A 24,229-nucleotide genomic window follows, 5' to 3' on the forward strand; every position below is an offset into this window, starting at 1 on the left:
ATAAAAGGAGCATCAGAACAAGGTTTTCACAATCACAGTCACTTCATCATTATATAACCATCTTAAAGAAGCTTGGCTACTGGAACACATCAGAGTCTATCCTCACTCTCAGAGCTCTGGCAGATAGAGGCATGGTTCCAGGCACTTCCCTCTAAGCCTCTCTAATACACCTTAAACTAAAAGGGGTTATCTATATAATGCGTAAGAATAACCTCCAGGATAACCTCTCTATTTGAAATCTCTCAGCCACTGACACTTTATTTTGTCTCATTTCTCTCTTCCCCCTTTCAGTTGAGAAAGTTTTCTCAATCTTTCTCTCTTCCCCCTTTCAGTCGAGAAAGTTTTCTCAATCCCTTGATGCTGAGTCCCAGCTCATTCTAGGGTTTCTGTCCCACGTTGCCAGGGAGATTTGCACCCCTGGGAGTCGTGTCCCACATAAAGAAGGGGAGGACAGTGAGTTTGCTTGTCATGTCAGCTGAGAGATAGGCCACATCTGAGCAACAAAAGAGGTTCTCTGGGGGTGACTCTCAGGCCTAATTTTAAGTAGGCTTATCCTTTGCAGGGATAAGTTTCATATGAACAAATCCCAAGACTGAGGTTCGGGATATCAATTTTGTTGTCCTCCCTGCTTATGAGAATATCAGGCCTTCTCCAAATGTGGAAGTTGAATTTTCCCTCTTCCCACGATTTCCCTAAGGGGACTTTGCAAATACTTTTTTATTTCCTGTTCAAATCACTCTGGGATTTATCAGGACATCACTCTGGACAAACTTACAAAATCTCATGCCCTACTCATGGTTCCATGCACTTATGGTGTTCAATTAAACTGTCCACATAAGTTATATTAGGAGATGTACTAGGCAAACTATAAATCTTGTACCAAATAAACATTTTTTGCTTTAGTCTCACCTATAAGTTAAAAATTTTAAACGTGTTACCATCTGTTTTCAACACCTTGCAATATTGACAATCCTTTGTTCTTCCTCATGCAAAAACATTTTTTAAGTTGTACATTTTTTCATTATCATTGTATATTCTAGGCATTCCTAGATTATACCATCTCAGTCTTTATTGTCTACTTACTTTCTGATTTCATTTGGGCCCCCAGCCCTCCTCCCTCTATCGTTCTCACATTCAGCTTCATTCAGTGTACTAACACTACTGTATTACTGTTGGTAGTATTGTGCTATCCATTTCTGAATTTTTACAATCAGTCCTGTTGTACAATCTGTATCCCTTCAGCTCCAGTTAGCCAATAGCTACCCTATTTCCATCTCCTGATGACCTCTGTTCTTAACTGAAATTCTCCAAGTTCATTCGTTAATGTTAATTCATATCAGTGAGATCATGCACTATTTGTCCTTTTGTTTCTGGCTAATCTCACTCAGCATAATGTCCTCAAGGTCCATTCATATTGTTACATACTTCATAACTTTATTCTGTCTTACAGCTGCATAATAGTCCATCTCATGTATACACCACAGGTTGTTTAGCCACTCATCTCCTGATGGACATTTGGGCTGTTTCCATCTCTTGGCAATTGTAAATAATGCTGCTATAAACATTGGTGTGCAAATATCCATTTGTGTCCTTGCCCTCACGTCCTCTGAGTAGATACCTAGCAATGGTATTGCCGGATCAAATGGCAATTCTATATTTAGCTTCCTGAGGAACCGCCAAACTGTCTTCCACAGCAGTTGTGCCAGTTTACATTCCCACCAACAGTGGATAAGTGTGCCTCTTTCTCTACATCCTCTCCAACACTTCTCGTTTTCTGTTTTATTGATAATGGCCATTCTGGTGGGTGTGAGATGACATCTCATTATGGTTTTGATTTGCATTTCCCTAATAGCCAGGGAAGTTGAGCATCTTTTCATGTGCCTTTTGGTCATTTGTATTTCCTCTTGTGAGAAGTGTCTGGTCATGTCTTTTGACCATTTTGTAATTGGGTTGTTTGTCTTTTTGTTGTTGAGTTGAACAATCTCTTTATATATTCTGAATATCAGACTCTTATCTGATATATTGTTTCCAAATATTGTCTCTCATTGTGTAGGCTGTCTTTTTACTTCCTTGACAAAGTTCATCGATGCACAAAAGTTTTTAACTTTGAGGCATTCCCATTCATCTATTTCTTTCTTCAAAGCTCATGCTTTGGGTGTAAGATCTAGGGAGCTGACTCCTATGATAAGTTTTATAAGATATTCCCCTACATTTTCTTTTAAAAGTTTTAAGGTCTTAGATCTAATGTTTAAGCCTTTGATCCATTTTGAGTTAATTTTTATATAGGGTGTGAGATATGGATCCTCTTCCATTCTGTTGCATGTGGATATCCAGTTCTCTAGGCACCATTTATTGAAGAGACTGTTCTGTTGCAGGTGAGTTGGCTTGACTGCCTTATCAAAGATCAATTGTCCATAGATGAGAGCGTCTATGTCAGAACACTATATTCAATTCCATTGGTCAGTATATCTATCTTTATGCTAGTATCATGCTGTTTTGACCACTGTAGCTTCATAATATGCCATGAAGTAAGGTAGTGTGAGAACTCCAACTTCATTTTTCTTTCTCAGCATATTTTTAGCTATTTGGGGCACCCTGCCCTTCCAGATAAATTTGGTTATTGGTTTTTCTATTTCTGAAAATTAAGTTTTTGGGATTTTAATTGATATTGCATTGAATCTATAAATCAATTTAAGTAGGACTGACATCTTAACTATATTTAGTCTTCCAATCCATGAACATGGTATGCGCTTCCATTTATTTAGCAATTTATTGTAGTTTTCTTTGTATAGGTCTTTTGTATCCTTAAATTTATTCCTAAATATTTTATTCTTTTGGTTGCAATTATAAAGGAATTTTTTTCTTGATTTCCCCCAGACTGTTCATTACTAGTGTATAGAAACACTACAAATTTTTGTGTGTTTTGTTTTTGTTTTTTTAACACTACAGATTTTTGAGTGTTGATCTTGTAACATGCCACTTTGCTGTACTCATTTATTAGCTCTAGTGGTTTTTTGGGGGTTTTCAACATATAGTATCATATCATTTACAAACAGTGAGAGTTTTATTTTTTCCTTTCCGATTTTGATGTCTTGTATTTCTTTTGTCTAATTGCTCTGGCTAAAACTTCCAACACAATGTTGAATAGCAATGGTAATAATGGACATCCTGGTCTTGTTTCTGATCTTAGGGAAAAAGTTTTCAGTTTTTCCCCCTTGAGGATGATGTTAGCTGTGGGTTTTTCATATACTCCCTTTATCATGTTGAGGAAGTTCCCTTCTATTCTTATCCTATGAAGTATTTTCAACAAGAGAGGATGCTGAATTTTGTCAAATGCCTTTTCTGTATCAACGAGATGATCATGTGGTTTTTCTGCTTTGATTTGTTGATATGGTGCATTACGTTAATCAATTTTCTTATGTTGAACCATCCTTGCATACCTGGGATGAATCCTATTTGGTCATGGTATATAATTCTTTTAATGTGCTGCTGGATTCAATTTGCAAGAATTTTGCTGAGGATTTTTGCATCTATATTCCTTAGAGAGATTGGTCTGTAATTTTCTTTTCTTGAAATATCTTTGTCTGGCTTTGGTATGAGGGTGATGTTTCCTTCATAGAATGAGTTAGGTAGCCTTCCCTCCTCTTCAATTTTTTTGAAGAGTTTGAGCAGGATTGGTACTAATTCTTTCTTGAATGTTTGGTAGAATTCACATGTGAAGCCATCTGGTCCTGGACTCTTCTTTTTTGGGAGCTTCTTAATGACTGATTCAATTTCTTCACTTGTGATTGGTTTGTTGAGGTCATCTGTTTCTTCTTGAGTCCACGCTGGTTGTTCATGCCTCTCTGGGAAGTTGTCCATTTCACCTACATTGTCGAGTTTATTAGCATAAAGTTGTTCATAGCATCCTCTCATTACCTCCTTTATTTATAATGGTTATGTCTCCTCTTCCATTTCTGACTGTATTTATTTGCATCCTCTCTCTTCTTCTTTTTGTCAGCCTCGCTAAAGGTCCATCAACCTTATTGATTTTCTCATAGACCCAACTTCGGGTTTTGCTGATTTTCTCAATTGTTTTCATGTTCTCAATTTCATTTACTTTTGCTCTAATCTTTGTTATTTCTTTCCTTTTGCTTTGGGGTTAGTTTGCTGTTCTTTCTCTAGTTTTTCCAAGTGGACAGTTAATTCCTCAAATTTTGCCATCTTCATTTTTTATATAGGCATTTAGGGCAATAAAATTCCCTTGTAGCACTGCCTTTGCTGCATCCCATAAGTTTTGATGTGTTGTTTTTTTATTTTCATTTGCTTCAAGATATTTACTGATTTCTCTTGTAACTTCTTCCTTGACCCACTGTTATTTAAGCACATGTTGTGGAGCCTCCATATATTCGGAATTTTCTGGCCTTCTGTCTATTATTGATTTCCAACTTTATTACTTTATGACAGGAGAAAGTGTTTTGTATGATTTCAACCTTTTTAAAGTTATTGAGAGTTGTTTTGTGACCCTGCATATGGTCTATCCTTGAGAATGAACCATGCGCACTTGAGAAAAAGGTGTATCCTGCTGTTGTGGGGTGTAATGCCCTATAAATGCCTGTTATGTCTAGTTTGTTTATCGCATTATTCAAAATTCTGTTCCTTTATTGATCCCCTGTCTTGATGTTCTGTCCATTGATGAGAGCAGGGAATTGAAGTCTCCAACTCTTATGGTAGAGGTGTCTATTTCTCTTTTCAGTGTGTGCCTAATGTATTTTGAAGCACTCTGGCTCGGTGCATAAATATTTCAGATTGCTATGTCTTCTTGTTGAATTGTTCCTTTTATTAATACATATCGTCCTTCTCTGTCTCTTTTAATTGTTTTACATTTGAAGTATAATTTGTTGGATATTAGTATAGCTACTCCTGCTCTTTTCTGATTGTTGTTTGCATGAAATATCTTTTCCCAACCTTTCATCACTTTCAACCTATGTTCATCCTTGGGTCTAAAATGTGTCTCCTGTAGACAACATACAGATCACTTCTGTTTTTTTAACCCATTCTGCCAGTCTGTCTTTTGATTGGGGGAGTTTAATCCATTAACATTTAGTGTGCTATTACTGTATGGGCCGGTATTTTCTTCCACCAGTTTGCCTTCAGGATTTTATGTGTCATATCTAATTTTTCTTCCTTTTACCTTTACTGATAGTCTTCATTTCTGCACTCTTCTCCACACCTCTCTCTTCTGTCTTGTCCTATCTGTCTCTAGTGCTCCCTGTAGTATTTCTTGAAGAGCTGGTCTCTTGGTCACAAATTCTCCCTGATTTTTTAGTCTGAAAATGTTTTAATTTCCCCCTCATTTTTGAAGGATAATTTTGCTGGATATAGAATTTTTGGTTGGCAGTTTTTCTCTTAGTATCCTAAATATATCATACCATTGTCTTGTCACCTCCATAGTTTCTGCTGAGAAATCTACACATAGTCTTATTGGGCTTCCCTTGTATGTGATGGATTGCTTTTCTCTTGCTGCTTTCAAAATTCACTCTTTCTCTTTGACACCTGACATTCTGATTAGTAAGTGTCTTGGAGTACATCTATTTGGATCTATTCTGTTTGGGGTATGCTGCACTTCGTGGATCTATAATTTTAAGTCTTTCATAAGAGTTGGGAATTTTCAGTGATAATTTCCTCCATTAGTCTACTTTTCTCTTCTCCTTCTGGGACACCCACAACACATATGTTCATGTGCTTCATGTTGTCATTCAATTCCCTGAGTCCCTGCTCATATTTTTCCATCCTTTCCCCTATATTTTCTTTTGCTTGTTGGATTTCAGATGTCCCATCCTCCAGTTCACTAATCCTATCTTCTGCCTCTTAAAATCTAACACTGTAGGTTTCCATCGTTTTTTTTTTCATCTCTTCTACTGTGCCCTTCATTCCTATAAGTTCTGTGATTTGTTTTTACAGACTTTCGATTTCTTCTTTTTGTTCACCCCTTGCCTTCTTTATATCCTTCCTCAATTCATTGATTTGATTTCTGATGAAGTTTTCCATGTCTGTGCAAATGCTATGAATTGTTTCAATTCCTGTATCTCATTTGAATTGTTGGTTTGTTCTTTTGACTGGGCCATATCTCCAATTTTCCTAGTATGATTCATTATTTTTTTTGCTGGTATCTAGGCATTTACTTTCCTTACTTCATTTATTCTGGAGATCGTTTTGCTTTTTTTACCTAGGATTTTCTTACTGGATGACTTTGTTGTCTATCTGTTCCTTGACATTCAGTTCAGCTATTCTAGACCTCTACCTTAGGTTTTGTTTAACAGATCAGAATTTTTCAGTTCTTGTTTTCTTGTTTCTTGCCCTGCCTGTATGGTACCTTTTTTCCTCCCTTAGGAGGGTCTACTTAGGTGTTAAAGACCCCAGTCAGATTTTCCCAGACCAAACTAGCCTCTTCTCAGGAGGAAAGAATCACCTGCATCAGTTTTCCCTGAAAGCAAGACCCAGCACATTGAAAAACTTTCCTATGAAGCCTCTAGACTCTGTGTTTTTGCTATCCTGCCCAATATGTGGCGCTTGTGTGCCTGTGGGTCCCCCCAGCATAAGGTGATGTGGTACCTTTAACTTCAACAGATTCTCTCTGCTGGGGGTGTGGTCCAGACAGAGGAAAGTGTGTAGGCTGGTTTTAATTGCTTCAGTTTTCCAGACCCTGGGGGTCTGAATTCCTTGAGGGGGGGATTCTACCTGAGCTGGGCCCCACCTCTCTCCAGGGGAAGGCACAGCCTCCAGACAAGCTCAATTCCACCCTTGCCTGGGGCAGATGGAGCCTGTGAAGCCTTGCAGTTGTATCCAAAGAACAGTCAGGCTGTAGAAACACAGCCACAAAAAAGACAAGAAAAAAAATCCTCCTTTTCAGTGCAGCAGCCCCTGGGTTTGCCAATCAAATCTTAAATGGGTACGTTGCTCTGTATATCTCCAGGTCCTATGTGCCCCCTTCTTTTCTTCAGGGCCAGACCCTTTCAAATACTTTGTGCTGTCCGATCCAAAAAAACTCTTTTTTTTTTTTATTTCTTTTTCCGTCAGCCGTGCCCCCTCTTCACAGGGCAAAAACCAGCAACCTCAGCTTTTACCTGAGGATCAGCTGAGCTGGGGCCCAATTGTATTAGTCAGAATTTGTTAATTAACTCCACAGATTTGAGTGTGGTTGAGCTCAGCCCCTTGCTGCTAGTAAAGTCCCTTTCCTTTTCTCCTCTGGGAACCAGCTTGTGGAGGAAGGGTACCGGCCTCCACAGCCTGGGGGACTCACAGTTCTGGGTGGGCTCGCAGCTAGTCCAGCTTGTCCAGACTGGTGTACACTAGGTGTCCAGTTACTGATGTGGCCCCAGCAGTTGTTCTGTACTGTTCCTGGCTATTTACTAGATGCTTTGGAGGACAAACTAAATCCCACACCTCACTAAGCCACCATCTTGGCTCCTTCTGCACCATTAATATCTTAATTTTACAGACAAAAAGACTGTTGGGGAGATTCAAGGATACAGTAAGGGTTACAGAGCTAACCAGATGCAGAGTTAACAAGACCCCTGAGTCTGTCTACTTTCAAAGACTGGGCTCTGATGCTCCCCTTGGGATCAGAACCCCCAGCAAACTATTGCATTGTCCTGTAGTTACCTTTACAGAACTATGACAAGACTGTTTACTTCAGCTGAATTCTTTTGGAATTGGGGGAGGCAGAGAAAGAATCTACACGTGAATTAAGCTCATGTGTGATCCTAGGTACTGATAAAGCGCAAAAGGAACAGAATTCTTAGGGAGGACTGAAGCTCTGGGAGGGAAACCAGGAGAACAGGTGGGACTTTTTAAACAGACCTGGTCAACTGCCTCCGAGTTCTCCAACCCATCTCTCATTTATATTCAACAAATGCTGAGCTAAGCTCCCACCATATACATCCTAGGGTGTGTGAAGCTCCCCATACAACATACCTCATTTTACTGCACTTTGTTTCACTGTGCTTCACAGATACTGCCATTTATCGGAGGTGTATGGTGACCAAGTCTATTGGTGCCAATTTTCCAACAGCATGTGCTCACTTCAGATCTGTGTCACATTTTAACTAGTACGTACATTTTTAAAAAGATATAATCCTCTTCTATACTTAATAGGCTACACTATAGTGCAAATACAACTTTCATATGCACTGGGAAACCAAAAGGTTCATTTGGCTCACTTTATTGCAATATTCACTTTATTGCAGTGGCCTGGAACAGAACCCATGTCTCCAAGATGTGTGGGTCAGGAGCACATAACCATAGCTTGATTCTTTCCACTTGGCTTTTCATAGACTCCGATTATTGACTCCACATTAGAAAGGGTAACTAGGGCACCAGCGATAGACCTAACTGCACATACACACACCTTTCCCCAGGCCCCAGGGAAGCGTATCCAGGCAAGAAAGGTCCCTGAAGGTGCTGCACGCATCCTCTTCTACTCCTGTTCTCTCCTCTGCAGCTTGGTAATTAGGTAAACAACCACTGACAAGCCCAGGGGAGAGTGGAGGGAACAAGGTGGAGGGAACAACGAGGTAACTGTGGGCTGGGCTTCTTCTAGCTAATGTGAAGACAAGAAGGGAGAAAGCCGGAGGCACACAGTTCTGGGCTCTAGGAGTGCCATCCTTTCCAGAGACAGCGCATACTTTGAGGAGGTGACAGCAGGAGGGAGGGTGGATGAAATCCTACAAGATGGGGCTGCCTGATAGAAAATGAATCTGCAGGTGTCAGCAAAATGCAGCTCAGGACACCGAGGACCAAGCCCAAGCCATGGAGGTGAATTCACAGAGGTCACCAACCTTTCCTCCACTTCACCAGGCCCACCCTCCTGGACCCCACCCCATCTCATTGACAGCCTCCTCTCGGTGAGCCTGCAGCAGAACTGAGCTGCACTCTCTCACATAATACTCATAATACTCGCAGTTCAGAAGCAGATGTTCTCATAGTCCCACCACAGAGAAGTCCTTTGTTCAAAGTACAGCTACTCTGAAGCCAGCTCTGATTACAGAAGCCTGTTCTTATCTTTATTTCTCAATCCCTGCCTCTCCTCAGTCTGCCTACATAGTAAATCTCTGGTTCTCAACCTTGGCCATGCCTTGGAATCATCTGGGAGTTTTAAACAATACAGATATCTGAGTACCACCCAGCGGTTCTGATTTAATTAGGACATAGGATGGCTTATACATAGGGGTTTTCACTCCACTCCCACCCCATGAAGTAATGTGCAGCCAGCCTGGGAACCACAGCTTGAGAAGTCAGAAGGAGGGCATACCCTACAGGAAGGGTCTCTAATCACTACCACGGGCTGAGTAGCTGTCACTACTGGGCAGTCCTTCATTTTCCACTTGGCAACACCTGGGTGCATTCAACTTTCCTACTCAATAAAACATCGCAAATTACAGCACAAACCCGAAAGAAGCACAATCTCTAAATTAAAGTCAATCGATAAAGGTGAAACCAGTGACAATCCTGTTGAAATAAAACAATGGAGAAAGGATCCACTAATTAATAAGTGTTGCTGGGAAATGAGGTTTCAGTCTGAGAAAAAAAAAAAAGAACTGGATATACACCTCATACCCTAGCCCTATAATACCCCATATAGGCTAAAATCACTAAAGAATTGGATTGCTGCCTATTTTGAACATGAAAGGTGGCAACTTCTGACATCTGAAGCAAGAGAAAAGTAACTGGAAACAAAGCAGATCAGTTTTAAAGATAATATAAAAAGCAGTTGGGGTGTTAATGAGTGGGATAGAAAGATCAAAGGTGATGGTAGAGTTATATAGAGAAGTTAGGGTTTAACAAACAAATATGATTGCTGAATCATTAAACTGATCTCTTGTAGTCGCCAGTATCTTAGAGCAGCTATAAGTAAAAACCTAAAATTGTGGAATCATAACCCATGTCAAACTCTGAAATCTGTTCTACAACAAATTGTTGTGCTGTGCATTGAAATTTATTGTTTTTTTTGTATATATAATATTTTTTATACAAAGAAAAAAATAGATTATGATGATAAAAAAATATATTTATTCCTTCTAGCCTTCTATATTCTGGAGGAGCAAGAAGGAAAAGAAAGGATGGGATAGTAGCCCATGACAAAATCTGGGATCTGTCCTGTAACTACATGTTGAAGAGCGCTTTAAAAACTATTGCTTTCTTCCTTCTTTGCTTTGTATATATGTTATATGATTAAAAAAGTTAAAAAAAAAGAAGAAGTTGGAGTGTTTCTTAAATCTAGAACATTGCCTGACTCATAGTAGGTGTTCAAAATTATGTGTTGAATGAGTAAATGAAGGAATAAATAGATGAAAAATATAGATTTCTATAAAGAAAAAACTAATGAAGTAGAAAAAAATGTTGGCAAATCACATTCAGGAAAATAGGTGCTATCCAAAACATTCAGCATCTGTAAATCTGAGATCCAACCAGAATAGGCAATTGAGAAAGGTCAAGAAAGCAACAGCAAATCATCAAAGAATATGAATGGGCATACGGAGCAAACAAAAAATAAAAAGAATTAATGAACTCTTGACTTACAAGCTTTAATAATTTATTAAAGTAGATTCTATTATCCATCAAAATACCAAAATTCATATATATAACAAAAATGTTGACAGACTATGAAGAAACAGAAATACATACAGTTCTGGCAATTTTCTAAACTTGTGTAATTTTTTAGGCAATTTATGGTGAGAGTGTCTAAGTAATACCACTTTTAAGACTACAGACCAAGAAAGTAATTTTCTTAAAAACATATTTGTCCAATGATATTGACAACCTAAATATATTTTACAGCTAAGAGTACTATATATGTAAAAATATATGAGACATATTTGTAAGAACATGTTCTTCTCAACTTTTATCATTAAATTGATTAACTATACATGAGCGCTACAATGCGAAGGTAGTAAAATGCTAAATAAATGTCCCTTTTTATTATTCTTACTGTGGCTCTTTGGAGCTCTACTTTCACTGTCCATCTGCCTTCTTCCACTGCTGAGATTAAGTTTTTGTCTTCCATGCATTCCCCATAGTCTCATACTACACACACGAATATGAGTTAGTTGACTGATGCTAACTGATTTCCCTGTTTTGACCAAAATTACTCAAGTGCAATCAAAGAGGGCAAATCTGAGACAAAGCTTAAACTTGAGTAGGGCCCTTTTCTGCCAGTTCACAGACCATTCTCTCTTAGGAAGAGCCCTGGGAGAAGAACTCAGATCCATGGAGGGGCAAAAGGCTCTGTGGTGCTGAAATGACACGGAGGGAAGGGCCCAGGGGACGTGGCCTGTGCCAACTCTTACCTTCTTGACGTAATGCATGTAGGCAGGGTCTTTGTCATAGGAACCATACTCATTCTCCACCTGCACAGCAATGATGGGTCCCCCGAGCGTGTACTGGGAAGAAGAATCCATCAGACGCAGATTAGGAACTGGATCATCTGAAGTCACCACACCAATGACTAACAAAATGTCCCACTGGAAAACAAAAGCCTCAAAAGTCCAGGTGTGCCATGTTCATGCCTAAACATGCTTCTGAGCCAAATTCCTGTCGTGACCTTCCCCACTACCCACACCTCTGCCTCCACTACCCATCTTACGACTGCAACGTGCTGAATTACCCCCTGCCTGAAAAAATGTAGGGCAATAACCTCCTAACATCTTCATCCCCGCACGACTAGAGTTGCCAGGTTTAGCAAAAAAAAAGACATCCAGTTAAATTTAAATTGCAGATAAGTAATGAATAATTTTTTAGCATAAATATGTCCCAAATATTACATGGGTTTCCTTGATTCATCTGCCAGACTTACACAGAAGCAAGCACTGCCCTTTAATCTATGTGTGGCATGAACATTCCAAACCAGTGACTCAATGGCAATTTTTTTTAATCGATAAACTAATTTTTCAGTAATGTACAAATTTCACATACAATGTCACTTTTCTTGGTTTTATATAAGCAACTGGGTTAATTATTCCCAATCTTGCTTTTTCATTACTTCCAATGATTCCAGATGTTCAGATAATTTTCCCACACGCAAAAGAAGACTTTAACACATAAGTTTTGACTAACAAATGTATATACCATGCAGCCCCGTGCTGGCAGCAGAAGGGAGCACGTTGAAAAGTCATTGACTGTGTTTTACAATTACAAAAAGTCCAGAATCCCTCTGTCTGACAGGCAAGAGCCCACTCCCACATGCTCTTCTCTGTGCAGGCTGGGTCGCTGAGGCTGGTACACCGATGCGCAGTTTTGGATGGTCATCAAGTGTCGCAGCTTAGGGACGGCACAATGCATGAAACTCCTTACTCTTGCCTGTCCTTTCAGCACTTACTGCCTGAGACCACAATAAAATGCAAAGATCTCTTTAAAAGATACCTCTTACAAGTCCTTCCAATGATAACTTTGGAACTTTTTATAGGTAATGAGGAAGAATGTGTTTTGGGGTTGACAAGAACTGTGGGCCCTTGGCCTGAGAGCGAATGTAGAATCAGACAGGTAAAGAGAAAAGTAGAGTGAGTTTGCCTTTACCTGGAGCGGGACCACCCTGGACATCAGATGGTCAAAATAAAGGTCCACCGCTTCGGTGAAGCCTTTATAAGTTGTTCTCAGTTTCATGTCAGGGTCCTGGAGTAACCAGCTTGGAGTAAAGAGAAGGAGCGTTCATTTTACTGTTTGTGAGTCTGATTTGAGCAGGGGGCTGGGGGAGAAAAGGGAAGTGGCTTCAAAGTGACCTGGGATAAGCCATGAGACCACAGCAAGCCTAGATTCACTCCCACCACAATACCTCCACTTAGCCAAAAAGTTGCAAGATTATCCCAACTGAGTCAGAAGCAAAACCTGACAAAGCCTGAGGACATGCAGCTGCTGCCCTCCACTTGCTGCTGCCACCTCCTAAGGCACACCAGCACCAACAGGAATTTTACTGATGGCTACAGGTCACGGCTGCAGGCCAAGAGTGAGAGAAACTCTCCAACCCAGTTTCCAAGCATTGACTCTACAACCTACTTACAAAAGGGGACCCCAAAAGTCAGGAATCACTGGAGATGGAAAAGGGCAGATTTAGCCCATGCCTTCAACTGGGACCCAAAAATACCAGCCTGAAGTGAGACTGGGAAAGGCTAACTCTGCAGCCCCCTTCTCCTCGGCCTCTAGTTCTAGAATTCTTGACACTGATGTGGATGATTGTTCAGAGCCCAATGCATGGAGGGACAGGGAAACAAGAAGAGTTTTCTTTTTTACCTCTATGCTGTGGTCACAAAATTCTATAGATGAACAGAGAACACCTTGGATGAGTTCCAAAGCCAGAGTCGAGGTGTGTTCCCTTCTCACTTTACAGGCTGAGAAAATACTTATAATTTTTAACAAAAGGCTGAGATGGTTTTCTTACCCTGATTGGCAAGTCCTGAACAGGGTCCAAAAATTATCCATTTATTTAGGGGAAAAATGGACAAGGAGAGATTCACACCTTCACACAGCACCTCCTGTAAGATGCTTCTGATGTCTCATTCCTACTTCTGAACTTGCCTGCTTTCCCAGACCTCCCAACGCACCCACTGTTTGGACGAGGAGGCAGGGGCAGATGGGGCCTGGGTGTCGGCACTGCATGCTTCTGAACTGAGAAGGGCAAGTCCCACCCTCCTGCTGTGCTCTGGTCCCTGCTGAGTGGGAAGGAAGCTGATGCAGCACACCTGGTCTAATCCCTGGGGCTCACAGCCTGCCCCAGGGTATACTGCCAGGCCAACTGGCACAAAGATGGAGATGGAGGGAGCCTGCCTGCCCTTCAGGGAACAGGAAAGAGAAAACAAGCGCCCTCAGTGGCACTATGAGGAGAGGCTATCCCCTACTCCAGGAGACCTCAGGACAAGTGAAATCAGCTTTCTTTCCTCCCGGGGTGCTGTGGGGTGGGGAAGAGTATGTAAGCATCAGGTACAGCGTGCGGAGAGGAAGAGGTTACGCCAATCCACAAGAAAACCTTCATGCTGGAAAATACTGGTAAAATCAGAATGACTAAATTAGCACCAACTAATTCTTGTCCAGATTTCTATTCCAAGAGCAGATCGTTTTACTGACCTCAGCTGACACCACATGTAAAAGGATAATAAATTAATGTCTGAGCTTTGAAGCTAAAACAATAATAATAATGTGTTTCTCTTGTATTTTACTTATCAAAAATACTTGGACCTTTCCAAAAATGCTTGGTAATGTCTCTAAACAAATTGACAGGGTAGGTTTGATTTTTCACATTTTACAAACAGGAAAAGTAAGGTCCAGTGAAGTTAAGTAATTTGACTAAAATCTGAGATCCCCTATAAGTTGTAAGATCCTGATGAAGTGAAATATCTTCCTCCTGTGGCTTGCCAAAAAAAAATAATAATAAATCACTGATTTTTACCAGGGCAACAACTATGACATTTTAAATGATCCCTCTTGGATGCCCCTTATTCCTGAAAAGGAAATCTAGTACATAAGGGAAAAATAGAATTTAAAAGCAGATCTAAATCTACTGTTGTGATGTGCATTGTGCATAGGCACACAGGACAACACCAGCCACAGCCAGAGTCCTTCTCAGCCTGCTTACCTGGGCAGGCCCCCCAGGTCGATCTCACTGCAGATATAGGGGCCTGGACGCAGGATCACCCACAGCCCAACCTCGGCAGCCAGCAGGATGAAGGCCCTGGAGAGAGACCAAGGCCGTAGTGTCAGCCCAGAGCCAAGGCCAGGGTGCTAAGCCAGGGCAGGCATGGGAAGGGAGCCCAGCAAGGCACTCAGCTCTTCTCCCCGCCCTCCTCGCTCAGTCAGGGAGACTGGGGTGAGGAGAGGAAAGCTGCAGGCCCTCCCACCAACAAGGCAGAGAGCCCACAGGTCAGAAGCCAGAGAGGCCTGGGGCTGGGTTTCCACTAACTCCCAGCATAAGGAGTCTTCCGGGGACCTTTGGGCTGTCTATGAGGGTGCCCAAGTCACCCTAACAGTGAGTGTGACCCCTACGGCTTTGCTAACCCACAGCGAGAAGGACCCCCTCAAGGTGGGGCCGAATCCTGGGAACGAGCAGCTTCTCAGCTGCAGTGACAGTCTGGGCACAGAGAAGACAGTCCAGCCCCCACGGGGAGGAGCCAGCTTACGGCTAGGGGGTGTGTGGAACTGAGTGCAGAGCCTTCCAGCCTGTCCTGAGAGCCAACAGTCAGAACACTCTGTGATCTCTCTGTGGTTCTCAAAGCAGAAAGCCGTCTCTGCTTCCCACCCGAGGGTCCCAACAAGGAAGCAGCACCAGCACATACTCCAGATCCAGGTTCCCAGAGAAGTCGAATTTGCCTCTTTCTGGCTCATGGAGGTTCCATGGAACATAGCTGTGAAAGAAAAGATAATTGCAGGCCAAGAGCCTTCCATTCATCTCCTGCTTTACCTCCTCTCCCAGGTTTCCTTCTTCATCCCTAAAATCCGTAATAATGACTGAAGATGGGCTTCTTGGGTGTGTCATCTTAAGGACTTTGGGACCGGAACCAAGAACTCATGGAAAAGATCTAGGGGCTTCAAGAATGCAGGGCAAGCCCCTGGGGCACTGATGTCTGCTCTCCTGAGGAGAAGGGAGGGAACGCTTACAAGCGCTGGGGGAAGCTTATGACCTGCTGGGTGAAACGTCACCCACCCTGTTAGTGCACTGCCTCGCTCTGCAAGGAGGAGTAACCTCAATGAAGAAACAAGTGAAAAACAGAGTAAGAAGACAGACCTTTAAGTAGTCCTATTTTTATGGAAGCATCCAGGATTTCAAAACATGGAACAAAAGGGAGGTTCTACTATAAAGAGAAGATAAGGAAATGAAGTAAGGTCTTGACTCGGAAGGCAGAAGGCAGAAGCTATGAGTTTACGTATAAGAATAGTGATGAGAACTGTTGTTCTCCCCAGCTCCCCACCCACCCTGGGCCTTTAGGGGAGCTCTCTCCAACTGCAAAAAACACACACAGCTGAAGGGACAGCCTTAGTGCTTCCAATCCAGAGCTAAGAGCTTCATGTTTCAGCAAATACAGATTGTCTTACTTTTGTAAGGCCAAATGCTTACCCTGCAATATTCTGACAACCTTCAGGAGTCTTATAAGGTGTGGATGTATCTGAACTCACTATGCAATTAAACAGTTCGTTTTTTAAGAAGTCTTTCTGGGAGATTATACACATTTATTTCAATCATGCTGTCATAACTCAGAATACTCCATAACTCTTTTTAAAAGGTGTCTTCAAAGCCAGTTGATAAATCACCCAACAAAAACTATCTCCTTGATTTACAACCACATATTTTTGCCTGAAAGCCCACTTTATTTCATAGACTTGGATCCAAATAATCTATTAGCAATTTTCAAGGAAAAAAAGCAATCCACAAAAAGATCAAGATTTTTCACTGAGCATATTTTTAAAATCACAGCTGTTGATGCTAGAATGATAGGCCACAGCAGCTGAAGATAATTCCAAAAGAGAAATGCTGAGCACTGCTGGGATGGGGCTTCCTCAGGTAGCTGACCATACCCATTCACTGTATAATTTGTGGGGGAAGGGAGGTTTGCTTGCCTGTAACAATTATTTGTGATAATTTAATCACTTCCCAAACCTGTACTCACTGCCTTCACTATCTTCTTTTACACAACCCTGTTCTGTCTGCTCCTTGGACCTTAGAGCCATTGCACATCCTATCGCCCCGTAATTTGAAGGGCTGGAAGGAAGGGATGCTGACTTGCCCAACAGACCTAAGCAGAGGGTGTGCGCTATCTCATCCTCCTATATTTTTCCTCACGGAGCTTAGCCCCAAGCTTTGCTTACAGGGCTTATGCGGGTTTAGGATCTGATGGGGCTCACCCATCTAAACACAAGGAAGAACGCTGAGACTGGCAGGATGCAGACGGGCGGGTGGGCCAGGGCATGGCACTCACGTGGTAAGGGTATTCAAGCCGCAGGCCCTCAGCTTCAGCAGGCGGTCCCGCCAGTACTCCCTGGGCACCCGGAAGTAGTGGATGGAGCCCCCAAAGATCCAGAAGGTGGAGTCCTCCAGCACAAAGTTTTGGCCTTTGGCCTGTAACCCTTCCTGCCGATGTCTTAGCCATGGATACCAATTCAATCTGGAGAGAGAAAAGACAGTTATGAAACCCCAGGCTCACCCTCTGGCAGTGAGCAGAGGCCCAGAGAAGAAATGGGTTTCCTCTTTTTCTTCACAAGCCCTGAAAGGGTACTCAAAGCTCCCACCCCCCAACTCGGTCAAACCTTGGAAGGCGTCTATCTTCAGCCCCATTCATGCGGCTGGGCCCAGCTGTGGGGCAAGAGCAAGCTGACGGTGCAGTCAGGAACAAGACAAACACAATTTTCAACATGAAGATGGTGTGTGCTAAAAGGAGAGAGGGCACAGTGGGGTCACTCAGACACGGGAAGGGGGTGCTCAGAGAGCGAGGGAGCTGTACACTGTTACTGGGACACAAAAGGCAGAGCACACAGGTTTCTAAGATGGCCAGCTCTCCTGGGCTAAATGCTAAAGTAGTAGCTACTTCTAATTGTACCTCTGAGTCGGCTTATGGTCACAGCGGCCCGACTCCAGGAGCAGAAACCTGGAAAAAGGCATCTGGTTAGACACAGAATCTATTCACTGACCACATCTCCAGGTCTTAGGGATTTTCTGAAGATCAAATGTTAGCCAACAGATACTCCAGCATGACAGACAGCTCACCCGGATTGGCTATTGGAAAGTTTAGTTCCTTTGTAAAGGTGTCTCAGAGTACCTCTTGTGTGGAGCCAGTGGACCCTCCTCAGACTGGTCCCAGCAATTCACTCCTCATAGAATTCCCTCCCTCACATCCTCACTTGGGACACAAGTCACTCATAGGAGACCAAGCCCTCTCCAGAAGGCAGAGAGAGAAGGCCTGAGAGATGCCACGGGCCACAAAGTTGCCAACTGGGAAGGTCAGGGCCACTGGGGACAGACAACAAAAGCATGAGTGAGTGTGGGACAGAAGTCATGCTGGTTGGTGCTTGCTTCCTCAGCCCATCTCACGGCAGCTGCAGATGCTTGGGACAGTAGCTGCCTGCAACAGCTCCGCAACTGCTGGGGACGTGATTAAGGTCTGACTATCATTCCTGCAATTATCTACATGTACTGTGGGGGGCTGTCATCTCTTAGAAGGATCCCAGTGGGGGCAGGGAGCAGCCAGTGTGACCTGACGCTCAGAGGCTCCCTGTCCCCTCCAGAGGGGCAGCCCTCCCAAAAGCCCCCGTGGGCACAGGGGAGCGTGGGCAGATCATGCTGCACACCCACAGCCAACCTCCAGGCAGGCTCTGGTTGCTGTCGGACCTCCCTGCTCTCCTTCCAGCTCCGCTACCATGGTCTCTTCCCTTATGGCCCTCATCCTATACATCCATAAGCTTCTCTTCCACCAACAGCTCCCGGTATTTCAGCTCTGGATCTGAACTTGCATGCCCTTCTTCATCAAGCAGCCGGAGCCCTGCTATTTTGGGACCACCAGCTTTAAATGGTATTTAGTTAAAAGCCATGGCATGACATCCAGGGGTGAAAGTTTCCCTGGTGGCATGGGACATGACTCCCAGGGATGAGTTCAGCACTGGTACCACAAACCAACAATTCCATCCTGACCAAAAGGGGGGAAAGAAATGTAACTAATTAAGCATCAGTGGCTGAGAAAGTGCAAATAGAGTCGAGAGGCAACTCTGGATGTCACTCTTATACAAGCTTCAGTTAGACATTGCTACCTATCATAACCTGCCAAACCCCAACCAAAACCACTCCAGCCAATCCTAAAGAATAGCTAGGGCAATATTTAAGATTCTACAAAGGTTCCATACACTAGGGTAACTTTCTAGAAATTCACAACCTCCAGAAGGGTCCCTGAATCAGATAAGTCCTGAAACCTAGAGGGCCCAGCCTCTCTAGAACATCAGCTAGTTCCATCTCCCTACCCCATATTATGGACAGCCCTTTCCAACATGAAATATTTAGAATGGGCATAGCCCAAGAGAGGAACAGAAAGATCAAAGGTAATGGTGAAGGGAGGTTTTAACAAATGAATATGAGTGCTGAATCATTAAATTGATATTCCTTTTAGTCTCCAGTATCTTAGAAATGCTATAAGTAAAAACCTAAAATTGTGGAATTGTAACACTCTGAAAATCTGTTCTACAAACTGTTGTGCTGTGCTTTTGCTATTTTTCACAAAAAAGAAAAAAGTCGATTGTGATGATAAAAAAAAAATATTTAAGCCTTCTAGCCTCCTATATTCTAGAGCAACTAGAAGGGGAAATCTGAGATGATGGTATAGTAGCCCATGACAAACTCTGGGATCTGTCCTGTAACTACTTGTTGAAGAGTGCTTTGCAAACTATTGCTTTTTTTCTTTCTTTGCTTTGTATTTATGTTATATTATTATACAATAAAAAAAGTAAAAAAAAAAAATGCCATGGCAATTTGCTGGTGCTCCTCAGGGACCTCAATCCCCTCCTACCCAAGTGCTCCCTAAGACCATGTATGTTACATGGTCCCTATGAGGAGTTCTGATATACACAGTCTTCTTCATCCCACTGCATATGCTAATTATCGCAACCCTGGGTCCTAGGTGTTGGTTCAGGAGCAAAGGGATGGCCAGGCCTGGCTTTCTGAGCATGCAACCTGCAAGGCCTACACTCAGAGGCCCCACACCTGGCTTAATACTCTACTCTCGCTATCTTGAAATCTTAAATAACTTTTAAACAAGGGTTCCGACATTTCTATTTTGCCTTGGGCCCTGCAAATGGTGCAGCCAGTCTTAGAAATGGCAGATGATAGGTAAACAGATCAACAGATAAAGAGAGATGAATAATTGTTGAATGAAGAAATTATCTAAATCATCCAGGTGGTATTAGAGGAGGCTTCACATGGAGAGTGGCTCTTCACTGGGTCTTGAAGGCAGGGAGTACAAGAAAGAGTTTTTAGGCAGTGGAGACTTGGGTGAAAACACAAGAATATGAAAGCAGAACTGATTCAGGGAACAGATTAGCTCATCATAAACGGGCTTCAAGAGAGCAGGAAGACTGAGGAAAAATAAACCTGAGAAGAGGGTACAAAAAAGAGAAATGGAGACGAACAGGCTGGTTAGCGAGTTGTATTACCCTCTACTCTGGCCAGTGCTGCTCAAAAGCACGGGCCGTGGGTAGGACCTCCTCACAAACTCATTCTCACCAAAATCCAGACAGAACTTGAGAGTAGGCACTTAGATACTTCTTTAGCAATGAGACTTGATTTTATGTCTGGTCAATTTAATTTTAAAAAACTAGGGTACTCTTCAATAAATGGTGCTGGGAGAACTGGATATCCATATCCAAAGGAATGAAAGAGTGCCCCTTCCTCATACCCTATACAAAAATTAACTCAAAGTGGATCGGAGACCTAAAATATAAGTCAGTACCATAAAACTCCTAGAAGAAAATGAAGGGAAACATCTTCAAGACTTAATAATAGGAGGTATTAGACCTTACTTACACCCAAAGCACAAGCAATGAAAGAAAAAATAGATAAATGGGAAATCCTCAAGACTGAGCACTTCTCTGCTTCAAAAGACTTTGTCAAAAGGCAGTCAACTCAATGGAAGAGAATATTTGGAAATCATATATCAGATAAGGGCTTGAGATCCAGTACATATAAAGAAAACCTACAAATCAGCAATAAAACTACAAAAAAAAAAACAATTATAAAATGGGCAAAAGATAGACATTTTATCTGAATTCCTCTGTCACACTGGAAGGCACACGGTGAGATCTGCTGGCCTTCCCTCCTGGTTTCTGGATTCAAACATCTTTCTCAGAGGTGATTCCTTTCTGCATGTCCAAACATCTGGGCCTGAGCTCCTCTGAGCTGTGAGCTGAAGTGAGCTGCGGTGTGCTGGGCATCTGCTGGGCATCTGCTGGGCTGTACTGAGCACCTCACAGTTGTGCTGAGCTCTGCTTTTAAGCCTCCAGCTAATTAAATTAAACATCACTCACTGCAGAAGGCATTCACCTTAGCAGACTGCAGATGTAATCAGCCACAGATGAATTTCACATGCTGATGATTTAAGTCCACAGCAACAGAACTGGCACCATCACCTGGCCAAGCTGACACCTGAACCTAACTACTATACCCAGGAACTTTCATAAGCTGCCAAGGCCCAGGCCCAAGCTGAGTAACTCACTACATCTGGAGGTGAAGCCTGGCTATCAGAATTCCCTAAGAGCGTCCCAGTGAATTCTAACATGCATGTTGAGAGCCACTGGCCTAGAAAGGGTTCCCAGGAGAGCCTTCGGGAGTCTGAGGGGCCTGGATGGCCAGAACCTAGAGGGGAGAAGTCAAGAGAAAACATGTGTCTCTGGCATGACTCACACTTTGAGAATTTGTCCAGGGCCACCCATGTGCAAAGATTATTTTTGCCTACTCCTTCCTACTTCTCAGAACTCCCAGGACCCAAAATTCACACCAAAGTTAAGAACTACAATTCTGCTATATTATACATGAAAGAGTCATTTGTGGAGATTCTATAAACCTAATCACCATTTTTTTCTTTTTCTAAGGGAAAACATTCCATGCTCCAACAAGTGACTTACAAATGACATTTTAGAGCACAGTTCCTCCAAAGGACTACTGTATACCAGGCAGGAGTGGGAGTGAAAACAAAAGCAGTATCTAGGAGGGGGAGATGTGGACAGAATTCTGGTTCTGCCCCTCAAAAGCAGTGTCACCTAGGGTTAGTGATGCTGGATTTCTGCCAGGAGTTTCTTCATCTGTAAAATGGGGCTACAAAGGTGGCTTTCTAAGAAGAAATGTAGAATGCTGCTCCATGTGATGTTAAAGACTCTTATCACTCTGCAATAAACTTATTTTAGCATGCTTTTATATAAGTAACTTTTACGGATTTTTATGTCCTTGATAAGGGATAATCCCTACTTTTCCATTCTTTTTCCCCATTCGACTTACCATCTAATTCTATTTTATGTGCTAGACGTTGTGCCAAGTTATTTTATTCCAATCACTAAAATTTTGCAATAACATTTTCTGGCCAGGGACTGGCTGACTACAGCTGCTGACCAAATGCAGCCTGTCTCCAATTCTGATGCAGCCTGCAAGCAACGCAAGCATTTCACATTTGTAAATGGTTGAAAAATTCAAAACAATAATATTTTGTGACACTTGAAAACTCTATGGAATTCAAATGTCAGCATCCATAAATAGTTTTATGGGCACAGGGCCACATTCATTCATTTATGTCCTGTCTATGGCTGCTTTCAAGTTCCATTGGCACAGTTAAGTAGCTGCAACAGAGACCATCTGATTTGCACTGTCTAAAGTTTCCAACACTTTAGACACAGGAGAGTTTGTATCTCCCTTGGTTTTGAACACACCTGCTCCAAAGAATACAACCTGACCTCCTCTAGCCCTTTCAGCTCCAAGGACTCACGCATCTCACCTGATACCCCTCCCCACCAGGGTCTCCCCTTCAGGCAACCTTCTGCGCACACTCCAGGCTAATAGGAGAAATAATTGGTTGGACACATTCCTTTCTTTAAAACAGAGTATATTGGCAGTCTGGTGGTAAAAACACACACACATCAATGAGATTATGTACACACATAATCTCACTGTTATTAAAAGAAAGAACTTTAATAACATTAAAGTTCTGATAAAAATTAGCAATCACTCCACCAGGTAACAATCTACAGTCAATGACCAGAAATTCCAAAGAACAAACTCCAGTTCCTTACCAAAACACACATTACAGACCCCAACTATTCTTTGTGTGTTTCCCTGCACACTGTGAGAGCATCTTCTCCCCACCACCCGAGTGTAGAGGGGACAGCAGGTGGGGTTGGAGGGGGCCTCTCTGACCCCTTATTTTAACATAGTTTCCTCACTGATGATTCAACATTAGGCAATCTCATCCAGGTTGACTTCGCCAGGTGTGGTCTGCACACAGCAGAGTATCTGCATCTGGAGTGCTTTAGAGACGCAGATGCTCAGGCCTTACCTGAGCTCACTGGAATTAAAATTGGCATCTTAAGCAGATTAGTGTTTACATCTGAGAAACACTAATCCACAGAGCTTCTCCTCTGATACAAGTATATAGTCTCTTCCTTGACAAAGCTTCTCTTTGCTTGTCCCTTTATACCCTACCCTAGATTTAAAAATATATATATTTCTTCCCAATGTTTATTAGAGCCAAGAGTAAGTTCTGCAAACAAACAAACAAAAAAAGCTGTTATCAAATTCTGGGGAATTCAACTGTTTCCTACCTTCCTTGGGAGGTTACTAGAGAAACATGTTCCCAAACAGTAGTAAATGGACTGAAGAATTCACTGAGAAAATAAGGATGATAAATGTTAGGTTTCTCAAAGGAATTCAAGGTGAGAAAATGAAATGATACACATTAGTACTTCATAAACAGCAAAGCACTATGAAGATGGTTATTAATATTGATATTGACCATTAATATTCATGATCAAATATATTAATAATAACCCACATAATTTCCTGACTAATAAACTTACTAACAATAACATAAAGGAAGAAAAACGGTGTGGTTATACCTGGTTGCTTTAAAGGTTGGAGAGCTTTCCTTCTAAATTATGCTTGTAACCACGGCACCAACCAAATCCTGAGGAAGCCCAGCTCATTTCAATTGCTTTTCCTAGTGAGCAATTTATTCATGTTGAAACTTTCTGTGTAAAATGAAACCGGGTATACCTGCCTTCTTTCTACTGGGGCTTATATTAACACTTTATTCCGGAATTCATGCTGCCTTTGCAGCTTTGCTTTATTTTTATGATAACTGGCCCTTTATTGACCTAGAATAAATTAAGAAGCAGGTCTTAGTCACTGACCTGCACTTGGTCCCTGGGTTGCCACAAGTCCCTCTCTACAACCCCACCTAGGTAAGCTGCGCGTCAGTCCCCACAGTCTTCAGTGAGGTTTCTCAGTGATGCACACATTTCAGGATTTCCAATGGGAATCCCCACAATATAACAAACCAGCTACACCCAACCCCCCAGACCCAGCAATTTCCTTTTGGCATGTGGGAAAGGGGCATGCCCTATTTATGTTATAGGCTGGGCAATATACAGATACAAAATAGAATGTAAAAACTGAATGGAGACGAAAATAAAACAAGGAACAAAAGAAATGTTCAATATTTTTTAAAATCCACCACCTGGGACTTATCTA

General features: G+C 42.2%; 1 protein-coding gene across 8 annotated transcripts in view; it reads right to left on the reverse strand.

The window, feature by feature from the left end:
* Window positions 1-24,229, reverse strand: part of LOC143643992 (beta-galactosidase-1-like protein 2) — a 54,720-nt gene that overhangs the window by 24,592 nt on the left and 5,899 nt on the right. For 3 of the 8 annotated variants that reach the window (XM_077112367.1, XM_077112368.1, XM_077112372.1), the window contains 7 exons: window positions 17,556-17,603; window positions 17,266-17,386; window positions 16,938-17,123; window positions 15,300-15,368; window positions 14,603-14,698; window positions 12,553-12,661; window positions 11,328-11,420 (listed from right to left, as the gene is read on the reverse strand). In XM_077112367.1, coding sequence (XP_076968482.1) covers window positions 11,328-11,420; window positions 12,553-12,661; window positions 14,603-14,698; window positions 15,300-15,368; window positions 16,938-17,123; window positions 17,266-17,386; window positions 17,556-17,603 — 722 coding nt within the window. Of the gene's footprint in view, window positions 1-11,327; window positions 11,421-12,552; window positions 12,662-14,602; window positions 14,699-15,299; window positions 15,369-16,937; window positions 17,124-17,265; window positions 17,387-17,555; window positions 17,604-17,722; window positions 18,295-24,229 lie in introns of those variants that run through there. The other 5 variants (XM_077112373.1, XM_077112370.1, XM_077112369.1 and 2 more) reach the window with 5 other exon arrangements.

Source organism: Tamandua tetradactyla, chromosome 8, assembly GCF_023851605.1.
Source record: "Tamandua tetradactyla isolate mTamTet1 chromosome 8, mTamTet1.pri, whole genome shotgun sequence".
NCBI lineage: Eukaryota > Metazoa > Chordata > Mammalia > Pilosa > Myrmecophagidae > Tamandua > Tamandua tetradactyla.